At 33.4% G+C, this 24,611-nt stretch overlaps 1 protein-coding gene and 3 non-coding genes across 7 annotated transcripts; 2 read left to right on the forward strand and 2 right to left on the reverse strand.

Moving 5' to 3' along the window:
• LOC129802021 (NAD kinase-like) lies at positions 1-24,424 on the forward strand. 4 transcript variants are annotated; one of them, XM_055847556.1, is made up of 6 exons: positions 1-591; positions 21,383-21,466; positions 21,537-21,666; positions 23,209-23,312; positions 23,384-23,966; positions 24,028-24,424. In XM_055847556.1, the coding sequence occupies exons 1-6, from the start codon at positions 467-469 to the stop codon at positions 24,304-24,306; spliced, it is 1,305 nt and encodes a 434-aa protein (XP_055703531.1). In that variant the 5' UTR covers positions 1-466; the 3' UTR covers positions 24,307-24,424. The 4 variants fall into 4 exon arrangements, with proteins under 4 accessions (XP_055703531.1, XP_055703533.1, XP_055703530.1 ...); XM_055847558.1 differs by lacking the exon at positions 1-591 and adding an exon at positions 2,574-3,057; XM_055847555.1 differs by lacking the exon at positions 1-591 and adding an exon at positions 5,638-9,256.
• Trnak-uuu (transfer RNA lysine (anticodon UUU)) lies at positions 1,547-1,619 on the reverse strand. Its single transcript has one exon. It is a non-coding gene; the product is annotated as a tRNA-Lys (tRNA).
• Positions 2,096-2,168, forward strand: Trnak-uuu (transfer RNA lysine (anticodon UUU)). Its single transcript has one exon. It is a non-coding gene; the product is annotated as a tRNA-Lys (tRNA).
• On the reverse strand, positions 3,099-3,169 carry Trnag-ccc (transfer RNA glycine (anticodon CCC)). Its single transcript has one exon. It is a non-coding gene; the product is annotated as a tRNA-Gly (tRNA).
• Positions 24,425-24,611: the final 187 nt, after the last annotated feature.

A 24,611-nucleotide genomic window follows, 5' to 3' on the forward strand; every position in this document is an offset into this window, starting at 1 on the left:
GTTAAAATTTCAAAAGTGCAGAATTGCAGATCGAAGTTTTGCTGGGATAGCCAAAGCGGACAAGGTTATTTCTTGGTGATCTCTGTATAAAATGCAAAAATGCAGTGAGTGTTCCTATCACAATTGTGACGAAAGAAGGGGCTCAAAGGTGATCAAGAGGTGTGGTGTCTCTCGCGAGAGAATGAGATTTATTACTGGCGTCTCCAGATGGCGAAATGCTCTTTAGAGGAGCATCTGATCTCCTGCACTGTGCGCTCTCAGTTGCTCTCCATCAGTCGCTCATGCATAAAGCTTCAACCGCTTAAACACTGATTCCCTGGAACTTATCCCAATTTTTAATAAATTCTTAGTGTGCGAAAAATGCAAAATTTAAGTAAATATTGAGCATGAATAAAACACAATAATTTAGTTTATTAGTTGAGATTCCTTATTTAGTGATTTGTGAAAAGATAAATTATTTCACGAAATGTTGATGGAAGAGGACCTAGCTAAGGCACGCGCGATTGTAGCTGAAAAGAATGATGATCCCGACAGCCCAGGAGCACTAAGGAAAACTATCCTGAATTTTAATGAAAAAACCAAAACCTTTCGGTGAGTGTTCCAGTCTAACAATAGAAAATAAATTTTCGTCAGTCCAAAAATTTAAAAAGGCGCAATCTACGAGAACAAATAACACACACAAAACCATAATCTTGCAATTTATTTATAATTCGTGAGCAAGCAAAAGACTAGCATTATATTGTGATTTGTGACGGTGTACGCAGGAGTGTGTTTATTTCTGAAACACGGGAGATATTTATAGTAGAACGCTGAAAAAACGGAGCACAAGGGATCCCCTCAGAAGATAACCATTCTGTAAATAAATTAGCAATTTTAAATATTATTTGCAAACATTTAAATCAAACTCTGCGGAATTAATCAACAAAAGCAACAACGTAGATCCTTCAGTTTTCTTTCTTATTTAACTGTAGGATTTAGAATTTTTCGATATCTTTATAATCATTTTCCTAAGAACCAGATGTTTGCTTTTTTTAGCAAAAAAAATATCACTATTACAAGGTCTTTTGAAGGTTGATTTAGTTTTCATCATAAATATTGTTTTAAAATTTTATGTAACATATATTGAATATTAAACTTTCATCCAAGAGACAAAATATACATATGTATTGACTTTCTTCCCCATAATGTAAATTCTTATAATTTCTACAAAAAGCTGTCATCATAATTTGTCTATGATTTTCCCAAACATAATGCATATATTTTATCTGGAAAATGCTCTTATTTATTGTTGTTTGCATTTCTCTCTCCCACAAGTATATTTTTTATTCTCATATCTTTACAATAGCTACTTTCGATTGCTCCAATTTCAGAATGTAACCATAATAATAATGATAATAATAATTTTATAAGGCTATTGTTAATAATAATACAAACTAATCGCGAAAAAATAAATCAATGAAGTATGAAGTAATGTAATTATTCAAGGTGAATTAATGGGAAATTAATATATATTAATTTTGTCACGAAATGCTTTTGAAAAAGAATCCGCCCGAGCAGGGACTTGAACCCTGGACCCTTGGATTAAAAGTCCAATGCTCTACCGACTGAGCTACCCGGGCATGGTTAAGTATGAGACCTATGTCACATATGGATTTAAAGGATGTTTTTCTTTCAAAATATAACGGTTTCTTCATTCAATATTTTTTTACTCAAACATTTTTATGGTTTTGCTTTCAAGAAAAATATTTCGTTTCAGGAACTATAAACGACACCCTCAAATATAATTTCATTGTGACGTCCACGACCACATTTTAATTAGGGAAATGCAGTTAAAATTGAAAACAAATTAATGATTCTTTACGAAAGGTCAAAGTTGGATTTTACCCGTTATTTAAGGTGGGATTTTTTGTCATCTCTTTTTAAGTATTTAAATTGCATTGGTATGTAGCGTTGATTTATACAAAAATAAATTAACATTATTACTTAATGTATATCTTAATTACCACAAAAATGGACAGTGTAGAGTGCATAAAATGTTGATTTTCTTCAAGAAGTTTCTTCTTGCCTTATACATATTTGAACAAGAGCTTTCTATGCCCGGGTAGCTCAGTCGGTAGAGCATTGGACTTTTAATCCAAGGGTCCAGGGTTCAAGTCCCTGCTCGGGCGGGCTCTTTTTTCCTTTTTTCGTTTTCCTCTTCAGTTGATATAGATATTTAAAATCATATGTCATATAAGGTATTGAAATACATCTTCTATTAATGCATGTTTCACTAGGAACAACAATATTCTAAATGATAGAGAAAACTTAACTTTCTAATTCCCCATGCCTCCATAAATTTTTAATTTAGATAATTTTTTTCACCAATATAGTATTGTATCAATCACATTTTAAATTATTGAATTAATAATTGAGCAAAATGGAGTGAAAAATATATGAAAAACGGGGCAATAAAAAGAGCGAAAAATGCTGACTGAGCAACTTCTCTTCTTCTTCTCTTCTGGGGCCGGATGCCGGACGTCGCTTGACATCCGCAGCCCGACTGAGCAACAATGAGCAATTTCCAGTGACATTGCCCGTCAGATGATTTTGAAGTATCCCTCACAATAAACAGAAGCACAGACGAAACTCGTCAAATTTTTCCATTTTAACAATTGAAATTGGCAATTTATGTGTTTAAATTAAAGATCTTATTGTATGGATGTTCCATTTGAGGGAGTGGTGGCAAAATTTTCTACTGACGTTCCTTATGTAGTATAATTTGAGTGGAGTTAGGTGACCCGTGAAAAAATTATCTCGCATCACACCTTTTAGATTGTCGTTTCTGTGAAATACTTTGGCATATTCTAGTAAAATTTGTGTTTCAATTACCGAGGATGCACTTTCACCGAAAATAAACGAATGTATATTACAATTTACGAAGAGTGTCAAGAAGAAAGTTTTGATTTGTATACGCAAAAAGATGTCAAAAAACGAGGATTCAGTACCTACAGATAGCGATATGGGTCCTAGACCACCACAGAATGGGGCAATGGACAATGATGCGCTAAGGGAATGGTAAGAATAGTGTTAAACAAAATTCAATATCGAAAAAAAGTTGCATTGCCCGGGAATCGAACCCGGGTTGCAAGAATGGGAGTCTTGCGTGATACCACTACACCAGCAATGCTCGCCTTGAAATTAATACTTCTTGTAAGATTAATTCCTGAGATCTCTAGAAAAAGTTTGATTTTATCGTGACTATACAAAAAGTAATTAATTCCACTGCAACATCATAACTTTTAATCCTCCTTTTCTTCAGTGTTGTCTTATTTGAGTCAGAGGTCAAGTTAAATTGTCTTGTAATTCTTCAATCGTTAATTTTATATATCAAATTCGTAATATTTTAATAATTCAAATATATATTTGTTTTATTTTTTTCAGTTTTCTCTTATTAATATTCAATTGTACTTTTATGTGCAGTAGCTATCAGGTAGTCAGGAAAATTTTTTTTCTTTATGGGACACCGGTGTTCCAATCGTCCTTAAAGGGTTAAATCAAATCGCGCTTTCCTCTGTATAGGGGAAAGCGCGTTACCTTCGGACGACTCAAGCTTTACACAATTCAATTTTTTTCTATGTTACTTAAGGATTTCACACTCTTCTCTGAAAATTTGTGGTATTGGACTAGCTATTAAAAGAGACAGATAATCCTAACCGGCTTATGTAGGTGAGATTCTTAATGTGACCTAACTCGGAATGCATGCAAATTCAATTTAGAGCTGAAGTTGGGGGACGCCATTCAGTTATTTTGAATAAAATTCGTGAAATTATACAAATTTTGTATTTAAACCAAAATATCAAAAAGATTTGGATGGAGTGACATAAAAGTGATATATGGGTGAAATGTAGACCAGAATGTTCTCTATAATTTTGCCGTAGAACTTGATCTCATCGATTAATCAGAAGCCGAGATAATCGAGGTTGTTTGTTTCTGAACTCGTTTTTTCGACCAGAGCGCCCCAAGTGTTCATTTGATGAACTTCAACTATATGAAAGAATTGTTGTATTTTGTGAGACTTTCCATTTAAAACCCTATTTTAAGTGTCTTGGTGGAGTAGAGGCAGTCAAATTGGCACCTGATTGGTTTGAAAGCGTTATTATGGGAAAAGTCAATTTTTTCATACTTTAATGGCAAAATCGGAAAGATAACGTAGTCTGATCGGAAAATGATGTATAGACGAAATGTATATACAAATGTCCTCTACAATTATGTCGAAATAATCATCAAAATCGGTTCAGCGACAGTCGAGATAATTGAGGTTATGTGGCGCCCCTGGTGTTGGTCCCACGAAGTTCAAATGTTCTAGAAAGTTGTAGCATTTTATGAGATCTTTCGTTACGGCCTCACTCATCAAAATCGGTCAAATACAACCGGAGATATGAATTTTTGAATTTCGTGAACTTTGACCTCTCATATCTCCGGTTCTATTATAACCACAGCGCACTTACGCCTCTTTTTGGAAACGTCCTAAACTAGACTACAACACTCTAAAATTTGATTAACTTGCACAATGCCGTTTCTGAGAAAAAAGAGTTTGAATTTTGATGAATTTTGACGCTATCGCAAGGCCGCCTGTGGTGACTTTTTGAACTTTCATCTAAAAGTGCTCATCGAGGCGAAACCAAAAACCCAAAATTTAGCTCAAAGTGTTAATTAAAGCCGGAGATACAGGCCGGTCAATTTTCGAACTTTGACCCCTTATAGCTCGGGTCAGGGGTTATGGATCGACTTAATTATTTTTTGTTTGATAGGTATAATCTGTGGCTACAACATGCTAAAATTTCAGCCCGATGCACAATAGAATTTTTAAGTTATTTAAATTAGAAAATTGAAAAATTTGCCGAAAACCGCAAGTCGATATCTCTTTTAGTTTAAGCGCTGTTAAGCTCCAAAGACCGGACGGACGGACGGACGGACGGACGGACGGGAGCGTAACTTAGCCACCCATATATTCGTGATCAGGAAGTGATGAAACAGCGGCCCAATATACTTGAAAAGTAAGGGCCAAAGGGCAGGGTGGAAAAAAAAAGTGATGAAACACATTTTGGCCAAATTTGAGCTCGATCGGACGACATGAAATTTTGTTAGGATTATAGTAGGTGAGATTATCAAGAATCTCACCTAATTTAATATTATAATGGGCCAAATTCATTTATGACATATTGAAAAAAATAATTTGAGTGAAGCATAAATCGTCTGAAGGTAGCGCGCTTTCCCCTACTTTTCACAAATCTTCTTGGTGATGTTTTATTTTCATTTTGTACAATTATAATGTGTATAAATATGATTCTAAATTACCTTTAAAACATTTTAACATAACCCCACATTTGACATTCTGAGGCCCAATTTTTGAAATTCTCACTCTCACCCGCGAGCTCTTTAGTGGTCGAGAGAAATCCACTCGCACACCCCGTAGATTCAAATCCTTCTGTAACGACTTCTTTATAACATAAAGTTCTCGTTGCACGTACTCAAGAATTTCCGGGGTCTGCGAGTCAATTTCTCTCGGCCACTAAAGAACTCGCGGGTGCGAGTGAGAATTTCAAAAATTGGCCCTCTGATTTCAACTGTCTCTTTCGAATTTGAGAGATTCAACTGTAGTATTAGATGATTGCATGTTCGCGGCCCACTTTCTCAGGCGTGACTAAAGGGTATCCTATAGCTTAACGCCGTTATTTTTCTTAATTTTTTTGCATGCACTGAAAAGAATATAATATTTTACATCCCTCTAATGTCAAGTATCCTTCAAATAAGTCGATATGTCCTTTTTATGACTTTTCCAAAATGTGGAAAAAAGGTGCATTTGCAACATGTAATGTTAGGCGAATTTAGGAAAGGTCCAAGTCGTGGACTTCCACGGAAAAGCATTTTAAGCGTTTATATAGATCATGTTCTTCCTCTTAGAATAATTAAAAGGTGTCTTGGAAAATTGCGAAATAGGGATTTATCCTTCTTAAGATCAAATTTATTTTAAACGGGCTCTAACGTTGATGATGATATTGTGAGTATCCTAATGAATGAAAGTCTGTGGATAACATTTGAAAACATTGTTAAGATATTGGAAAACAATAATTCAACCATATTTTACCATCTAAAAAGGATTGGATACGTTTCCAAGATCGATACACGAGTTCCAAATTTTTTGACTGAAATAAGGTGAACCGAACGAATGTGACCATTTTTCTCCTCGTTTATTATGATAAATATTCTTATTTGGACCGATTTAAAACAACTGATGAAAAACGGATTCAAATCAACAACATATAGTCGAAAAGATCCTGAAAAAAAAATAATCAAGCCTGTTGCAAAAGCTGATGTGCATCTCACGGTGGTAATGTTACAAAACTTGATAAGATTTCAGATAAATTATTCACTTTAGGCTACTCCAACGCGGCAACACAATTATAGAAGACAAGATATGTGAAAATTTTGTTAGATTTAATAAACTTTTTTAAAGAAAAAGTCCTTTTTTGGCCAAAAGAAGAAGCATAATCTTCCAAGACAACAACGCGAAATCGTGTGTCTCCTTATAACAGATGCTGCCAAAATACCAAAGGGTTTGCAATGGAGAATTCTTGAGCACCTAGAATATTCTTCAAGTATTAAGCCTACCGGTTACTACATATTTCCTCCAATTTCTATCGAATGATTATAGGTGCAAAAATATGAACTTCCCAAAAGCTGTCAAAAACCACTTTTTGAACTATCTTTAAGAAAAAAGTCTTTTCTTTAAAAAAAAAATGGAACTGATAAGCTTATATATCTTTAGAGGACAAGTGTTAAGATCAATTGAGACTATATTCTTGATTATATAAATTATATTTATGAATGGGTGGCAGACGAACTTATGTAATCATCCAATATAACATTCTCTTTGTATTTACTTTATGATTGTTTTCCTCAATTCCGAGATAAAAATAAATGTCAAATATTCAAATCGACCTCCAAATCTGATTCATAATCTTCGCTAAAGATCTTTCATTTGAAATTGTCGCTTTTTTACAGCCTTTAAAGTTATATGTAACTAACCTCACTATAACGAGATTGCAATGGAAATGTTAAAGGTGTTTAAGATTTATTCAATACCAAAATTAATGGGAAGGAACTTTTAAACCTTTAAATGCAAAAAAATCGAGGCAAGATTGAATTAAATGCAGTATTAAGTAAGCATAATCCCTCGATTTTTAAACCCTACCCCCCAATTTCCACCTTCTATCCCCCGGAGATCACATTTCTCAACACACCGATTAAACTAGGATGGTAAAATTTACCATCCTACATACAAAGCCAAGCAAATACGAAATTATATCGGACTGTCAAAAAATTGTAGAATACACGTGCTCGCCTTTAGAATTACCAATCCTATATGGAGAGTTAATTCTATTAGCCGGATGGTAAATCTGTGTTATTTGTATATAAATGTTCAAGTTTGCCACAATGACAATTTGGAATGAAGGAATCACCCCTCTACAAGCTGATCTAGGCTTATCATTAGCTTTTATGTCTGCAGAGGGAATCGTGGTTACATAATTGAAATTTGTGAGCTTTTTCTTTAGCTATTTTTCTAGACTATGATAATGTGTCGGGGAAAGGGAAGTAATGTTGTGAACAAAGTGCAAAAAATGATTGAGTGCGTAATATATAATATCATTAAATATTATATGTACAAGTGCAAGCTTCACTGGGTGAACCAGCGAAGGAAGGAGACGAGGCAGCTATATAACTGAAAATATGTTGGGTTTAGCTTGTGCGCGCCAAGTGGCAAAACTTGAGACTCTCCCACTTTAGTTGTGGTCCGTCAATTGCACGCGACGGTTAAAGCAAACGAATCGAATAATTCATACAATATTCGATTTGGTGGCTTTTATTTCCTTTAAACAATCCATAATAAAAATCTTAATGTGTATTGGAAAATTTTTATCCCACTATTAAATAGCCTAATACGAATTTTTACTTAGCAACATCTGATTTTGAATTACTAGCGTCATCTTATCAATTTTTTTTATTTGATACCATTTTATGGACAAATTTTGACGATTTAAAAGCAGTGAAAGTTGCACAGATGTGATAAAAGAAACTCACCTGAAATAGCTTAAAATTATACATTTTCTTTCGGTAGCACTATTTAATTTCAAATGAAGTGAGATTTTATTGTATCAATTTAATCTTTTTTCTTATTAAAAAGCATATATTAAAATTAAAAACAAAAACTATTTGTGATTTTAATTATTAATTTAAACAAATTTGAGAAACAAGATCAATGATTTTTTTTATAAACTGTTCGTGTGTGACAAAGTGGGTCAAATTGTTGTGAAACCGATTTAAAAGCATCTTGCTGAACTGTTCAATTGAAACATTTGAATATGGTAAAAAAGTGACCAATTAAGTTGAAGGAAAAACGTGGATTTATGTAAATGTGACTTTTATTATTAGTATATAATTAGTGGATGAAATAAGAAGACTTTTTCAATTATATCGTTCGCTAACATTTTCTGAAATTCACCAACAAATGAAATTTGAAATTATTAGTAGTGATAACTAATTCAGTCTTGTGATTTTTTGAAAAGAATGTTTAGTTTATATTTTGTTTAAAAAAAAATGTCTGAGACCTCAAAAAGTTAGCATATAATTAAGAAAAAAAACAGGAAATATTCTGAGACAAGCAGCAAAGTGAAAAAAATGTCATTTCGATCAAAACAAGGTTACTTTTTGTAGTTTTTTTTTAAACTAAAAATCATTAATTAAACACGATTTTAACTTAAACAGTTCAAATAAGTTAGTGGAAAAAGTTATCAAATATATAATGAAGTTTTGTATAATATACCGTTCAAATTGCAAGGGTTATCAATTTTTCATTCAAAAAGCACATTAATCTAATTTATGTGTATTTGTGCTCAACCAAAATGGCTTGCCTATCGGATATTGACTTGGCGACTTTGCACAAGACACGTCTTGAGGAAAAAATTAAGTACAAATTGTCGTGGTGCGCTCCAAGGCATATATTGATGAAGCACCTTAAAGAAGTTCCTACTATATTGAATGCACAGACGACAACTCAAGTGCAACAAAGTGTCTCTAGGAAAAGCATCACACCACGTGATCATGATAATCGGACGCATGATGTGATATATGAAAACATTAATTGTATAGATAATGAATTCCGCAAAGATTACTTCACGTCATCCACAAGAAGGAAACGCTCTGGAACGTGGCCGTAAGTACAGTTCTTTGTGATTATTCAAAATTTTATCTTCAAATTCCAAAATAAGTAAATAAAGAAAACATTAATCTATACAATTTTGGAAAACAATGTTTGTGAAAAATCTTGAAGAGAAATTTACATCTGTATTTTTGACAGCCAAATTAAACTACATATATTCGTTCTATGATATGAGAGCATGCAAAATGTGGGAAAGGGAAGTATTGAGAGTGTGCGGGTTGACTTCTCTTGATCACTCAAAAGCTGACGGCAGCACCTTCTTGAAAATAATTTTGTACAAGCAATATTCACATTCTTCTTTCCAGTATTAAAAGTGCATATAGGATCAAAGGAACACCTGTTCGGCAGGAAACCCTTTATTAACAATCTTTCCAAAATACTGAAATTAAAATTTATTTAAAATATGCGCATGGCCTATGTCGCGTTGTCGCGCGCCTCAAAACACAATATTAATATTATTTATTTATTCTGATCAACCGAGCCCTTATTACCATTCTGTACATTATTGTTCAGTTTACAATTTTTTATACAGTTTACTATGAGTATTGGAAGAGCTCATAATATTGGACAGTTTCTAAATTTAGGCACTGAGAGTAAAATTGGAATAGCCTTAAAAAGCTCCCGGAAAAACTAAGGAATGCGTGAATCCACGCGTACTTGGAGTACCAGATTCAATTCACTTTAATGAATGATATAGAAAGTTTCCGGGCTTCTTGTGACATTATTAAGAGGACTTAGTAAGATATGTTCTTGAAATGGAGAACAATGGGTATTCTTTTGTGGTGGATTAGCTGTCCAAAATTACAACTAAAGTGTCCAAATTTACAACCAAGGTGTTCAAAATTTGAATCAAATTAATTATAAAGATTAATTTTACTAAAAACAAAGACGATATGTTTAACGCTTTCCAAGTTTCTAAATAACTCTTCTAAAAAGAGAGTAACAAAAAAATCAATGAGTATTGAAATTATCGCACTTCAAACTTATGGGAAATAACTATGGGAAATATTAATACTGAGTCTCGGGATTATGCACGAGATTTATGCAGGAGATTTCTTTTGAATGAATCCTATTTAAAATAGTAACGACTAGGCAAATTGGGTCAAAACAGAACCTTACCCATGTTTTGATGTAAGAATGGTAAAATGTGTTTCTCCAAGCATTTTTTTAAGTAAATATTTGACGTTATTGTTGAAGTCAGTAAGGTTGCATGTGGCAACGTCTTCATATCCCTTGCAAATCATAAGCTTCTTTGCAAATTTATCAGTTTAACATAGACTTATACTAGGCTGGGATCTCACCACGGCCAATTGCAATATAAAACTTTTGTTCGAGAAGTTCCTCAAAGACCGTTTTTAAATTGATTTAATTGTCTATTAAAATACATTCACTGAATTTCGTTAAATTTCATTCGCACTAAGGTTTTGCGTGCTTTTTAGTTACCAAATTCTGCTTCAAGCGCCGGTTTAAATGTTGACTACATAGTAAGACTTATAAAACCTTCTCTTGCGAGGATATTTCGTATGGTTTGATATTTCGCATGTTACCTTATAACTATATCTTGAACTCCTGGATAGGAGTACCACAAGTAGTTTATACGCGCTTCAATACTTTCATTCTCAGTTATCAGCCACTGGTTCTAGCTTTCTTCAGGGTCCATTTATATTTTTCTACACTTAGGTTCTCCCTATAAATTGTGATTATGTTGCATTTGTTAATATCGGAAATTTGAGCTTTATATCTAACTTCGAATCCGATTACTCTGGATTATCCAAGTTTTTGTGCAGAATTTTTAATTCCTTCTTTTAAATTTCGTCTGGTGTTCCTCTGCAACCGGGTGATGAATCTTGCTGAAACTTGGATCAGTTGTTTTACATAGAAGTGCAAACAATATACTGACAACGGATTTCAGTTCCTACTACTAGAAGGGATGTAGGGGTCTGCGAGAGACGTCCAGATTTAGTTTTAGCCAGGCTTTAGTCCCTTTTTTTTTTTGATAAACTTACAAAAAGGGTTACCTGCCAAATAGATATTCCTTCCACATTACAAACAAATATATTCAATCAAAATCTGTATTGTTTAGGTAGTTCATTATTTATTATTGTATAGTAATTAAGTAATACACAGATTTGCTTTTTTTTAAATTTAATTTTATTATAACTAATTAATTTGTTTAAATCTGACAAATTTTGCAGCTGCCTAGACTCGAACCTAAGACCACATATATATCCCATATAGTTATACAGACTTTATCGATTGATGTCCGTATCGATAAACGTTAATGATATATTCCATAAAATTGTTGAACAACCTTAGAATATCAACACTCAAAAAAATCTGGGAGAGAATTCGCTTACATTTAAGATGCACTAGATGGATTTCTATTTGGTGTGGGAAATTATATACACTTAGTCCCGGCATTAATTACTTCGGGATTATGCACCTGACGGAATTATGCACATACAATTATGCAAGTTTGCCTACCATTGCATTGGGAGTCAATTTATGAAATCATTTTTCAAATACGCCTAAATGTATACTATATATGGAACGCGGGAAATTTGAAAACAATTGACGCAAATTGGAGATTGGAAAATAAATATTATTGTTATTATTAATTTACTACTTTTTCGGAATAAATCTTTAATTTCTTTTGTTAAGGTAATTTTTTTTAAATATTCTAAGCATTTATTGAAGAAGTCTTGCCAAAAAGTACTATTTGTTAATGCATTTCGCTCCTTGGAAATTACAAGGGGCCAACTAATTTTCGGCTATTTTTCAGGAGACAGCATGAAAGATTCAACTTTGTGTAAATAAGTATCTCAATTTAATGACTGAACAAAAACAATTTATTTCTTTTCTATTTGTATGAGCACTAATATAAACATCGAAACTTTTATATTTTTACCTTTTAAAATATGTTTTTTAATGAGTTAGTTCCTTGTCGTTTTAAATGATGTGCAAATTTTGCTGAAATTAGAATGACAAGGGATCAACTTGCTTGAGTTAGTCCCCTGTTTCACAAATTTGAACGATGAATATATTTTGTGCCCATTTACTTCAAACAAATTATGTAAGTAATCAAAAAGCTTAAAATTTTGAAAAACTTTTCTAATAACGAAATTTAATGGCTTATATCATCTGAGAATTTATTAAATTGTCTTTCTAAGTGCATTAGAATCTCAAAATCGCAAAAAAGTTAGTTGACCCCTTGTAATTCCCAAGGAGCGATTTCTATTAAACAGTTGAATCTTTTGGTTTGAACTACTTTTACTCCGCGCGAAATTCGTTCTAGGGCAGATTTATTTAAAAGAAAGCCCCTGCGGTTATGCAAATTTTCTCGTTACGTAATGCCATTTCGCGCGTTTTTTGGTCCCGAAAATGTGCATAATACCGCGACTGAGTGTATTGTATAATGTGAAGTAAAATGAACTTGTTTTTTTTAATTTTATATTATCATTCTTAAGTGTATCTAATCGACTTTTCTTGAAAATGATTCGTGTCTTGACTGTTGGGTGGTTTTAGAGTACGGCGAAAACTGGGGACAACAGTAAATAAAGGAACCAACAAAGAAAAGTCAATAATTTTGAAGCACTTGAGAACATTCAAGTTCACTGAATTTTATATATATATATATATATATATATATATATATATATATATATAAATTTTCTCTGAGTGCGTATGCAATGATAAAATGACCAAGAAAGAGTGAGAAATACTTGACGAAAAAGAGTACGAGTATAAGGCAAGTCTTAAGGTCATTTTGACGCGTGAATTACTTTCTACTTGACACAAGGTGATCCGGAATTCACAATACAACTTTACAACGTTATTGTATGTATTATCCGATGTCAATCAATGCAACCATTCTTTTGGGCTATTCAAAAATCACAACATATCCAATTAAATAGCTTGTGATAACCCAACATCAGCTTATCGTGGGTCGATTTTTAAAGTGAGCAAAATCGGATTTCATGCAAGTTCGATTTGGGGCTTAAGTTGTGAGATATTAATCAATAATTTAAATCCATTCAATGTACTTGAAATACTTGAAATAGAATGGTCATATTTTGGGATTACTTTTTTTTGCAGATTAAAAGATGATTTTTCTTCAATTTTTTTTTCTTTTATGGGGGCATGGAGACCTGCTGTCAAACACACGTCTTAACAATCACTGAATTTCAATTCTTTACCTATATTCTATGCCGTCGTCTTTATTCAGAATAACACACTAGAAGTGATTTGTTGTGCTCACATATAGTTTTTGAAGCGGCTCTCCAGTAATTTCCTTCCATACCAATTTTATGGCAGTTTCAGTGCTAAAGTTGGATTGTATTGAGAGCAACCCTCAAAAATTTGACTGAATAGTATCACCCACAGGTTTTTCTAATGGATTTAAACCCGAACAAAGCGCTGACTTTTCTAGAGCTTTAAATTCCTTTTCATAAAACCATAGCAAACCGCGTTGTTGTATTGAGAGATCACATCTTCAAGGGGCTAGGTCTGAATGAATGGGATCAGTAGGATTGTACATCAAAGGTGTTATCACCACAAAGCATTTACATCAAATTTTGGCTACATATGATAACATTAAGTGAGAGAACCACCACACAAACTTCCCTCAAGAAACATCAAAAAATTGCTCGGTTCGCATTTGCTGAAAAGAACATCGAAATGGGTAAGAAATACAAAAGAGGTTGTCCTTTCGGATGTTAAAAGTATATATTGAATTGAATTGAATTTATTGTCATCTCTTAATCTGGTCTACAATTAAACAAAAGCATTTGGGGTACTCCCGAGACGAAAGAGGCCAGATCTTAAAAAAAAATAATGGAAATGCCTAGGTCTAGGTGTTTAGCTGCGCGGCAATTGTTCTAGAATCATATATCAAAAAAGGACTACTCTTAAACACCATTGAAGTATATATCCTTGATGGTTTTGATGAACTAGTAAAATATTGGAATCACAAGTGGAAGAAAAGTCAGTTATTGATGAGCAGGAATTTTGTCGATGAAAGTATCATGATATGGGCGGCCTTTTTCACCTACAGAAAGATTATCAAAATCTGCATTTCCACTAAAAAGTTTTCAGAGAAGTATCAGAAACTTCTAAAGACCGTACTGATCCCATTCATTCAGATCTACCCCCAGATGTAATCTTTCAACAAAACAACACGTTTATAATGGTTTTATGAGAAAAGAATTAAAGGTTCTTATAACTAGTCAGCGTTTTTGTCGGGTTTAAATCCATTAGAAAAACCTGTGGGTGATACTATCCAGTTAATTTTTTGAGGCTGCTCTCAATACAATCCAACTTTAGCACTGAAACTGCCATAAAACTGGTGTGGAAGGAAATTACTGGAGAGCCGCTTCAAAAACTATATGTGAGCATAACCAATCACTTCTAGTGTGTTACACACGGCTCTTCGTTATTCGGCACTTCGTTATCCGGGTGACAGCTGCCAAACACTGGCGGTTGATGTATTCAAAATTATTTTTACTAAACATGAAGTTTCTCCAGTGTGAATTAAAGTATTATTATCATTGTATCGAAGTTTTTAATACATAATTGTGATAAAAAATGAAGCATAAGCACACTATGAAGAAAATTCTCTTGTTCTTCGTCAGACAGAAAATTAATTCACACCGCACAAAATATAAAAACAGTTGATCATTCAAAAAACCTAAATGTCATTTTGTCCCCCAGTCAGCCGGATAACGAAGAGTCGTATGTATAACGAAAGCCCTAAATGAATGTCAAGATTGAGTCCTTTGTCTCTCATAGTGTCTAAAGATAAGTATAGAATTTTAGCTAGTACATGCATATTTGGACTTCGAATTTGACCCCAATCCAATGAAATACAAATCCAATACAAAATACAAATACAATACAATGAAAAAATCAGACCTACCATAAGCTCACTTAGGCTTATCACTGGCTTTCATATCTGTCCAGTGAGGGGCATCACAAAAAAATTCCTAAATAAAATAATGAGGGGCATGAATTACCAGTGTAGTGGCGTGCACACTCCTTTTAATCCATTTGAAGAACAAAAAATTGTATATGAAAGGTAGCATTAATACTTTTTTTTGTTTCAAATGTACTTTCCGTTAATTCTTCCAAGGTTTTTCTAAGGTTACAAATCTTCGCAAAATATTCTTTTATTCTCTTTTATATTCTAGCCTTATTTAAATACAATTGGAAAATCGTAACATTAAAATTTAAATTGTATTCCTCGTGGAAAGTTTTATAGTTACACAAGTTACACCTTTTTTGTATAATCACTGAGTTCACTTTATATTGTACAATTCAAGGCACACAAAAAGAGCAATCACTGAATCGGCTTTGAACGAACCCGAATCAATTTTTAATTTTTTATTTCACAAATAAACATTGTCGTTCAGTTTTTCAATCCAATCATATTTAGGCAAATCACAGTTTTTTACCTTTCTGGGACCTCTTTAGGAAAAATTTTATTGAAATGAAACTCGATAAATAAAACGTTACCAAATGAGTGCTTTTTGTTTCAAATATCACTTAAAATTTGTGTATGACGCACAGTGTACAACTGTGAAAAATTTCGAATAAATAGTGTGGAGGGTGTAGAGTGGAGTCTATATAAATAATTCGGTAACATATTTTTCCTACTAATTTTTCTAGTTATAATTCTAGTAAAATTGTTGAGAGAATGTTTAACACCTATTAATTGAATTTTCTTAGTGATGTAAAAAATGTACTTCGATAAGACTAGTTAATATTCTAGAAGATTTTCAGGGATAATGAAATATCGGAATTTTATTAAGCTCTTTTTAATTGAGGTTCTTTATAATCTCACCTTCTGTGGTCCGAAGTCAAATCCGACCTCATTAAATCGGGCTTAAACGTTATAGGGTAAAGTGGTACAAGTTGGACAGTGGTACAAGTTGGACAATGCACAATTTGGACAGGGCTTTTTGTCTTGATAAATTTAGTACTTCATTTTTATTTGTATATTTTTAATGCTTTAGTTTTATAATTTGGTTCCTTGTGCTTAAAAACAAATTTTGTACTGTATTTATCAAGAAAAAGTCCCTATCCAAGTTGTACCGGCGAATTGTCCAACTTGTAACACTAATTCCAAATTATATCACTTTACCCTATGTATATGTTTCAATACTCATAAATCACGAATAATCCTCTAAAAATCGTTTTGCGTGAGAGAAATCTCTGCTGTCAGATCCACCTCCCTTTCGCCATTTTTAACACCCCAACTTTTTAATTTAGATTCTTTACAATCTCAACTACTGGTGCTTGAGGTGAAATGCGACTTTGTCAGATCGGATCTAAAATTTGTATGTACACACTTTAAAGCCTCTATACGCTAAGAGAAATTTCTTTAAAATAAGCCTTTTTAAAGAAAATTTCCCCTATCCTTGTAAGCAGAAACCTCAAATTATAATAATTATGGTTAAGCCAGCACCTCGAGACTCGAGTTGCACGTGTTTCGAGGTCATCTGTAAATAGTCTCAACTACCATAAATTTATTTAGGCATTTTTTATTGTAATTATTAATAGTGTGTCAAAATATAATCGAATATAGTTGGGAAGTACATACTGTGCCCTCTCTCTAATCCGGATCGGCATAATCCGGACGAATTATCGACGGTTACATTTAAAATAATTTTGAGGTCATGTATACATGTGTGTTCAGCAATGAAAATGAATTATCCTGTGATGTTTTTGTTTAATAAATGAAATATAATAGCATAAAATTCTCTAATTATGTCTTTTTAAGCTGCATTAAAACTTTTATTCTAATTCTACAAAAAAAAACATTGTATTATATTTTCAAAACGTTGAAGAAATTCAAAAAATCCATCCGGATGAAGGGGACATCTGTCATATTGTCTCCCAATCATCCGGATAACGAAGCGGGCACTGTATCTTCACTCATCTTTATTATGACCCGTCAAATAATTTCGTCAGATATCTTTAAGTTTTTTGCAGAAAATATCTACACCTCTGCCGAAAATCTGCCGAGAAATCTGTAGATATTCCTACGAATTTTATTTATGCTTGGCACAAAATTCGTCAGAAATTTTTCCAGATTTTCTGACGAATCCTGGTGCATACTCTGACGAATTTCTGTAGTTATTTTGCCGATTTTCTGTAGATTTTTTTCTACATCCCAGACTTTCCAGACAGCTGTGTCTGAAAAGATGGAATATTTTTCACTGAAGTTTGCAAAAATAAATAAAGTGATTCTTGGTGATTTCACAGTGTTTATATAAAATAAAGAATTCTGCGACGTCGTGTTATAAGTACAGAATAGTGAAGTGATATCTATAAACACAGTCTCGACCAAAATTTTGTGTTTTTTGTATCATTCGATTGGCGATCTTTAAGAAATTTGTGTTTATGCTCGCAACTTTTTAGTTATCTAAAATGTTTAATCGGTAATGCTTGTTAAGCAGAGCATACAATTTTCTTTGAAACTTCTACAGTTTCTTGATAAATCAACAATATTTTTGTTGACAAAATGGAGACTATGCAGATTTTCTATGCAGAAATTCTGCCGAGAATCTGCAGATTTTCGGAAGAATTTCTGCCGAAAATCTACAGATTTTCAGGCAGAAATCCTGCAGAAAATCTACAGATTTCCTCTGAATGCACTAGAATATACCGTTACAATTCAAAAAACCTCCGAGTAAAATCGGCAGGTAGAGCAATGATTTGACGGGGATTCATACCTCCCTGACTGAAGTCAACGTGAAATTCTGTCATATTTATCGCAATGAACTGCTCACCACTGAAGTTTTACTAAATCAATTTTATTTAAAATTAACGAATTTTTAGTGGGTAAATCTTTTAACAAGAATAAATATTTAGATAGAATAAATTATTCATTAAATATTGGATGAAAATTCCACAATTATAATCTATTTATTCTTTGTGTCTGACTTTACCCTCAAAGTGTCGAATATTACAAGAAGTTTCCCTGCCGGCTGGACGACATCAGATAGTGATATCAGATCCTTCCCTCCATCCCCTTCTGTCATTTTTTAGCACACCAAGCTTATATGGCTTGCATCGATCTCTAATTAGGTGTGATTCCTTCTAATCACACCTATTGTAATCCTCGGATTTTCTCAAAGTGCTTCGATCGAGCTGAAATTCACAGGGAATATGTTTTGAACATCCCCGATGCCGAAAATCATAAGCCGGTAATTTCGGGTCCGGCCGTCCGTAGTACGCAATATCTCTGGTTTGGATAGAGATATCTTCATAATTCTTTTTTTTAAATATATCTACGCGCGCGTACGACGATTTCTGTGCTATTAGTTTTTTTTTTGAAAAACCGGTTCTAAACCGGTTAAAAATCACGTTTTGTATGCGTTTTGTCGTGTCATTAGGGTCATATATGACCCGGGGAAAAAAACAATTTTTTTTGACTATTTACATTAATTGAAATCTATCGGTTTGTGCACGACATCATAATAGAAGGATGTAAAATTCTTGGCTAATTTTCTCAAGACTCCAGATATTCATGAAAAGAAAATATTTGAGATCAAAAATCACTAATTTCGAACTTTGTGAAATGACTTTTCTTTTTCAAAATTTTTTTTATTAATTTATTTTTTTCAGCAAAAAGTTCTTTAGAAACACACAATAGAATATCCAAAGATTGTATATTGCATATTTCGATATAATAAACTACTCTCAATTTTCCAGAAAAGCTTGTAGAATTTTACGGGTTATATATGACCCTGTTGTCTCCAAGGGTAACAGTGTTTTCGTCCCAAACCTATAGCGAAATGTAGTTGACATTATTTTTCTTTGTGAAATGCATGTGGGACATCTTGCTCCTGGACATTTCATCTTATATCTGATGAATTATAACATATTTTGCAATATTTTAGAGTATTCTGCAAGCGTCTCATATTGTGCAATTGTATTGTGTTTGAATAAATATTTGGACAAGTTTATTTTTGCCAAATACCACCCAAAATAGTGTGACAGAGACTGTTCATGGAATTACCAGGAAGATTCCTTGAACACCAGGAGTACAGTGTTCATCAAGACAATCCAGTTTGCCATGGTTTTAGCCAAATTAATAACTTCAAGCAAAAAAAACTCTTAAAAAGCCCGTGATATAGATTTTGAAAATGGTATGTACACTTCCCTTGAGGACAATAGGGTCATATATGACCCGGGGGTTTTCCGAGTTTTCACTCAATGGACATTTTTTTCCTCTCTGAATTATTATATTTGATCATAAAGCATTAGGAAAAACTCAATTTTACATGAATTCATCTGCTGAATAAAAGTGGGACGCGAAAGAGTTAAAAGAAATCAGGTACATTGTAAGACTACAATTCAAAACAATGCTAGCTATACCTGTGTAGAAAATACTAAAATGCCTAGAATTAACAATTATAAGTGAACCAAAAAAGAAAACATAAAGAGACTTTTTGTTTATTCTAAAATTCTTGAAAATAAAATTCCAGCTACGTAAAAAGCTCATTGAAATCATAGGGGTGTGGGAAAACGTAAAGTTTTTTTAATCACAAGATTTTAAGTCCACTTATAACATACTAAAATTTGAAAATTATCCATGTCATAGGGGCTGAGTTATTGAGAGTATGATAGTTGAGGTGTTTAAAATGGCGAAAGAGCTGAATCTGACATCACGAACTTTTAGCCGTCCATTGCTATTAAACCTTTGCCAAAAACTGCATAGGGGGAAGTGGGGCACCTTTGAAATTAGGATTTTTCATCTATTTTTAAAAAGGCTTATTGTGATAGCCCTATTGTGGTATAATTTAGCTGCACAAACAAATTGAAAATCTAAATTAGGGGAAACTGGGGCACCACCAAACACGGGGTACCACCAAACACTGCGATTTTTTAATCGGATATTCGACTTCAGAGGATAAAACCGATAGGAATTTACATGCACTATAGGGATGCTTGTCTAGTGAAGGAATGGTCGAGATAGTCCAAGTAGTTTAGAAATAAAAATTAGTGTTTGGTGGTACCCCGTGTTTGGTGGTGCCCCAGTTTCCCCTATATCACGATAATATTTATTTATTTAAAATTAGGTTAAAAATCCCAATCTCAAAGTTGCCCCACTTCCCCCTATCTCTCCAAAAGCCTTTTTAGCGATTTTTAGCGGATTATTCGTGATTTATGAGAGTCGAAACATGTACATACAAAGTTTGAGCCCGATCTAACGAAGTCGGATGTGACCTCGGACCACAGAAGGTGAGATTGCAAAGAATCTCACCTAATTAAAATAAATACAATAAATATGTTTTAAAATTTTTATGTGCAGTGTTTTACCAGGATAATGGAGATAAATGTGTTGAACGTAGCAAAAGATTACAATTACATGTAGCAACGACATATCTCGCTTGGATCATTATCAAGTTATCGAGATTTGTGCGTTTGTGTAGCTGTGATGACTTGAGTTTCAAAAGAGAATCTCGCGAGAAAATGACATCGACAGACAAAATACAAAAGTGAAGTATCCATTATGATGATGATATAAAAAACAAAACAACTTGTAATTTCAACTCAAACGTGTTCTACACTCTTGAGATTTCTCGATTTTCTCTGTATTGCCAGCCAATGATGATGAGGTTGAGGGAATTTTAATATGCTAAATAGAGACACACACTTATAGCCATTTGATAGGTGATCAGTTGGCTGAGTGTGCTCATCGCAGATACATGATATTTCCGCTGAATTCAACGTAAACGTATTTTCCGCCGCGGAAAATCAGTATTTTTCTTGTGCTGTGTGTACTCTGTTTAATTTAGTTTGTGAATAATGGATTCAAATGATGAAATTTGCAATAATTTGCCTGATTTAAAAAAGAATGCAAATATCCAGAAATTAGATCCATCACTAAGAATTCTCAGGTTGATAATTTAACAGAAATTTAGGTTTTTTCCTAAGAAATTTATTAACATTTAAACTAATAGTGCAATTGAAATAGTTTTTTTTTCGTCCGTTGTTTAAAGATAGTCTATAAAAAGCATATAAGTCTATAAAAAGGCATCTAAATGGAAAGTAACAACAAAATTTTTGGAAGCAATACAATGACACAAAAAATTTCTTTTCTATTTCTTACAGGCGTACAAGAAGCCTCAATGCACCGTCACCGTTTCAACAATTTGGACCATGTGGACGTATAATGAAAAACTCGGCGATGGTTATGTAAGTTTTTTATAGAAAAATATGTTATCCTCAATACAAATAATGGTTAACTGATTATATCCCATTGAAGGCAAATACAAGATCCGGCCAGTCAACGGTTAACATGGTATAAGCCACCGCTAGCCGTACTCGTTATCAAGAAGGTTCGTGATTCAACAGTACTGCCACCTTTTGTCCAACTTGTTGAATGGCTTATTCAGGTAAGAAGTCTTCAAGAGGCTATCCACCCTTCAAGAGCACCTTTATCAACATATAATTTGTGCCAAAACAATGAGAAATTTTCTATTTGCGGGATAGTCAAGGATACATTTTTATAATTGTTAACGTGATTTGCCCTTGAAAATAGTAAAGATATTGCCAAAATTTCCATCAAGAAAGTGGAGAAATATTTTATAACTGAATAATTCTTTCTTCTGTAATTTAAGAAAGAATCTGATCACACCATAATATTTCTGGTATTAAGAAATTAAAGTTAAAAATTACTGTTTCCGTCTTCACTATTTTCCTTAATGGTTCGCTATAGTAACTTAATGTTGAACAATTTCAGTGTTATTTTTTGTTTTATTTAGGAAAACGAATACAATCGAAGTGCAATTACAATTCAAATGGTTGCAGTGATCAAATTACCCAATCATGGAATATTTCATTCATTTGTGATAATTGTTGAGGTTTAAGGCATCTACACACTCGAGAAATTTATGCTCATACTGAAGCAAATTGCCTACGCTTGCGTAGGAAAAACTACTAAATATGGACATAAAGATATCTAGTGTATAGACGCCACTACATTCAGCTTAAACTTTTATTTAAAAATGTTTTAAATATTTCACTGAGGTGAAGTCTAGATTCTTCAATCGTCCCTCTCACTCTCATAGGCAAATTTGAAGACATGTTTACAATCTAAAATTATTTTGTGTTGACATTACACAATTTTTTTTATAATAAAATGAGTCAATAATTTATGTTTATTTTTTCTGAATTATATTAATGTTCAGTAGTTGTGATTTTCTCATAATGACTCACATTTCCAGGGTAAAAATTTTCAACAATTTAATTCCTAAAATAGATAGATAGATAGATTTTTTGAAATTTGAATCAATAGAGAGTCCATGGAAAAATCTAGCACCAGTACTTTGTAGCTACATAGCTATACCGAAAACCGAAAGACTAGGTGCGATTGAACGAAGTCAGGGATTCACTTAGGACCACAAAAACTGAGATTGTAATGTAAAGTATTCCACTTAAAACTTTAACCCTTCATGGACTAGAATCTTTCGCCAAGTGAAATTTAACAATAAAAATAATAAAATCAATAAACAAAAAAATGTATATCAGAGCTCAAAGCTTAGACTTTTGTCTTTCTATCAAAATGGGCTTGGAATATTTTCAGTGAAATTGTTTATCAATTTGGTGGAAATAATAATCACGATTTTCATGGTCTGATATATATATAGGTATTATGCGCTGGTATGCTGACTGCAGGAAATGGTTAAATGTGTTATTATAATGTCCTCAGTATATAGGAAATAGAGAACCATTACTTACATGATGTCAAATTTTAAAAACTGACCGGCTTATATCTCCGGTTCTATTTGACCGAATTTTGAGTAACAGCGTAAAGAACACCTATCAAAAATACTGTAAATTTCTAGAACATTTGAAATAAAATATATAGTTGTCATCTCACACAAAATTATCACAATTTTGAAAAAAATAGTTATCATTCTGTTTGTGTTATGCAGGAAAAAAATATGGTAGTTTGGGTGGAGTCGGCTGTATTGGAAGATCCACTCCTTCTCGAAGACAAGAGATTCCACAAGATTAAGGACAAATTAGTTACATTCAAGTAAGTAAATTTCCATCTTTTTAATTAGAAATTTGTCAGCTCACACTTATTCACTTTATATATCATTTCAGAGACGGAAAGGATGACCTGACGGACAGGATAGACTTCATTGTGTGCCTCGGGGGCGATGGGACACTTTTGTATGCATCACTCCTGTTCCAGAAGTCTGTTCCGCCTGTGATGGCATTCCATTTGGGCTCTCTGGGTTTTCTTACACCATTCCAGTTTGACAATTTCCAGGAACAAGTGACCAATGTTCTAGAGGGTCATGCAGCACTTACTCTTCGAAGTCGTCTGCGGTGTATGATTGTGCGCAAATCTGCCAAAATGGATTACGATTATCTTCCTATGTTGGAGAATATACATGGTTCACATGATGGTTCTACTAACATTCTTGTGCTCAATGAAGTGGTGATTGATCGTGGACCAAGTCCTTATCTTAGCAACATTGACCTATTTCTTGATGGCAAGCACATCACATCAGTACAGGGTGATGGATTGATTGTTTCCACGCCAACCGGAAGTACAGCTTATGCTGTAGCTGCAGGAGCCTCCATGATTCATCCTTCAGTTCCTGCCATTATGGTAACTCCCATTTGTCCACACTCGCTCAGTTTTCGTCCAATTGTCGTGCCCGCTGGTGTTGAGCTAAAGGTCTGTAGAATGGTAGATTGATTTTTTTGTGAAAAAAATGATTCTTTTTTATTTTGACCAGATATCGATTTCCCCGGATAGTCGTAATACTGCATGGGTGTCTTTCGATGGTCGTAATCGGCAAGAACTTCTTCACGGCGACAGCCTCAGAGTGACAACATCAATATATCCAGTGCCAAGTATTTGTGCTCAGGATCAGATCTCGGACTGGTTCGATTCGCTAGCTGAGTGCCTTCATTGGAATGTGCGAAAACGACAAAAGTGCCTTGACGAGTTATCTGATCTCACGGGATCTGGATCTGAGGATACACTTGATGAGCTTGTCGTTGATGGACACTAAGCCAAAACAACGAATTGTAAACTTTTTCTAAAGTTACTAGTATTTTTTCGAACGGGGCAACTCAATCATTTTTTTTTCAAAAACCGTTTCACAAAAAACAACTACAATGAATTATTAACTACTGTTTATTATTAATTTTTAAATTACTTTTTTGTTATTTTTCCTCGTAGGTTTCTTAAAACTCCAGCAAAAGTCCTTCAAAAAATTCAACTTATATCGATGGTTGTTTGAGAGATCAATTAATATCAACAATCACGCTTTTTTATGGTTGAAATTACCTCCTTCCATCCATTTCTTATATTTTT

This window comes from Phlebotomus papatasi, chromosome 2 (genome assembly GCF_024763615.1).
Source record: "Phlebotomus papatasi isolate M1 chromosome 2, Ppap_2.1, whole genome shotgun sequence".
NCBI classification, from domain to species: Eukaryota; Metazoa; Arthropoda; class Insecta; order Diptera; family Psychodidae; genus Phlebotomus; species Phlebotomus papatasi.

Bases quoted from the DNA above. Each gene is read 5' to 3' on its own strand.
- LOC129802021 (XM_055847555.1), top strand. From the start codon at position 8,946: ATGGCTTGCCTATCGGATATTGACTTGGCGACTTTGCACAAGACACGT. The intron at 9,257-21,382 runs GTAAGTACAGTT...TATTTCTTACAG, and splicing joins AAACGCTCTGGAACGTGGCC to GCGTACAAGAAGCCTCAATG. The intron at 23,967-24,027 runs GTCTGTAGAATG...TATTTTGACCAG, and splicing joins CCGCTGGTGTTGAGCTAAAG to ATATCGATTTCCCCGGATAG.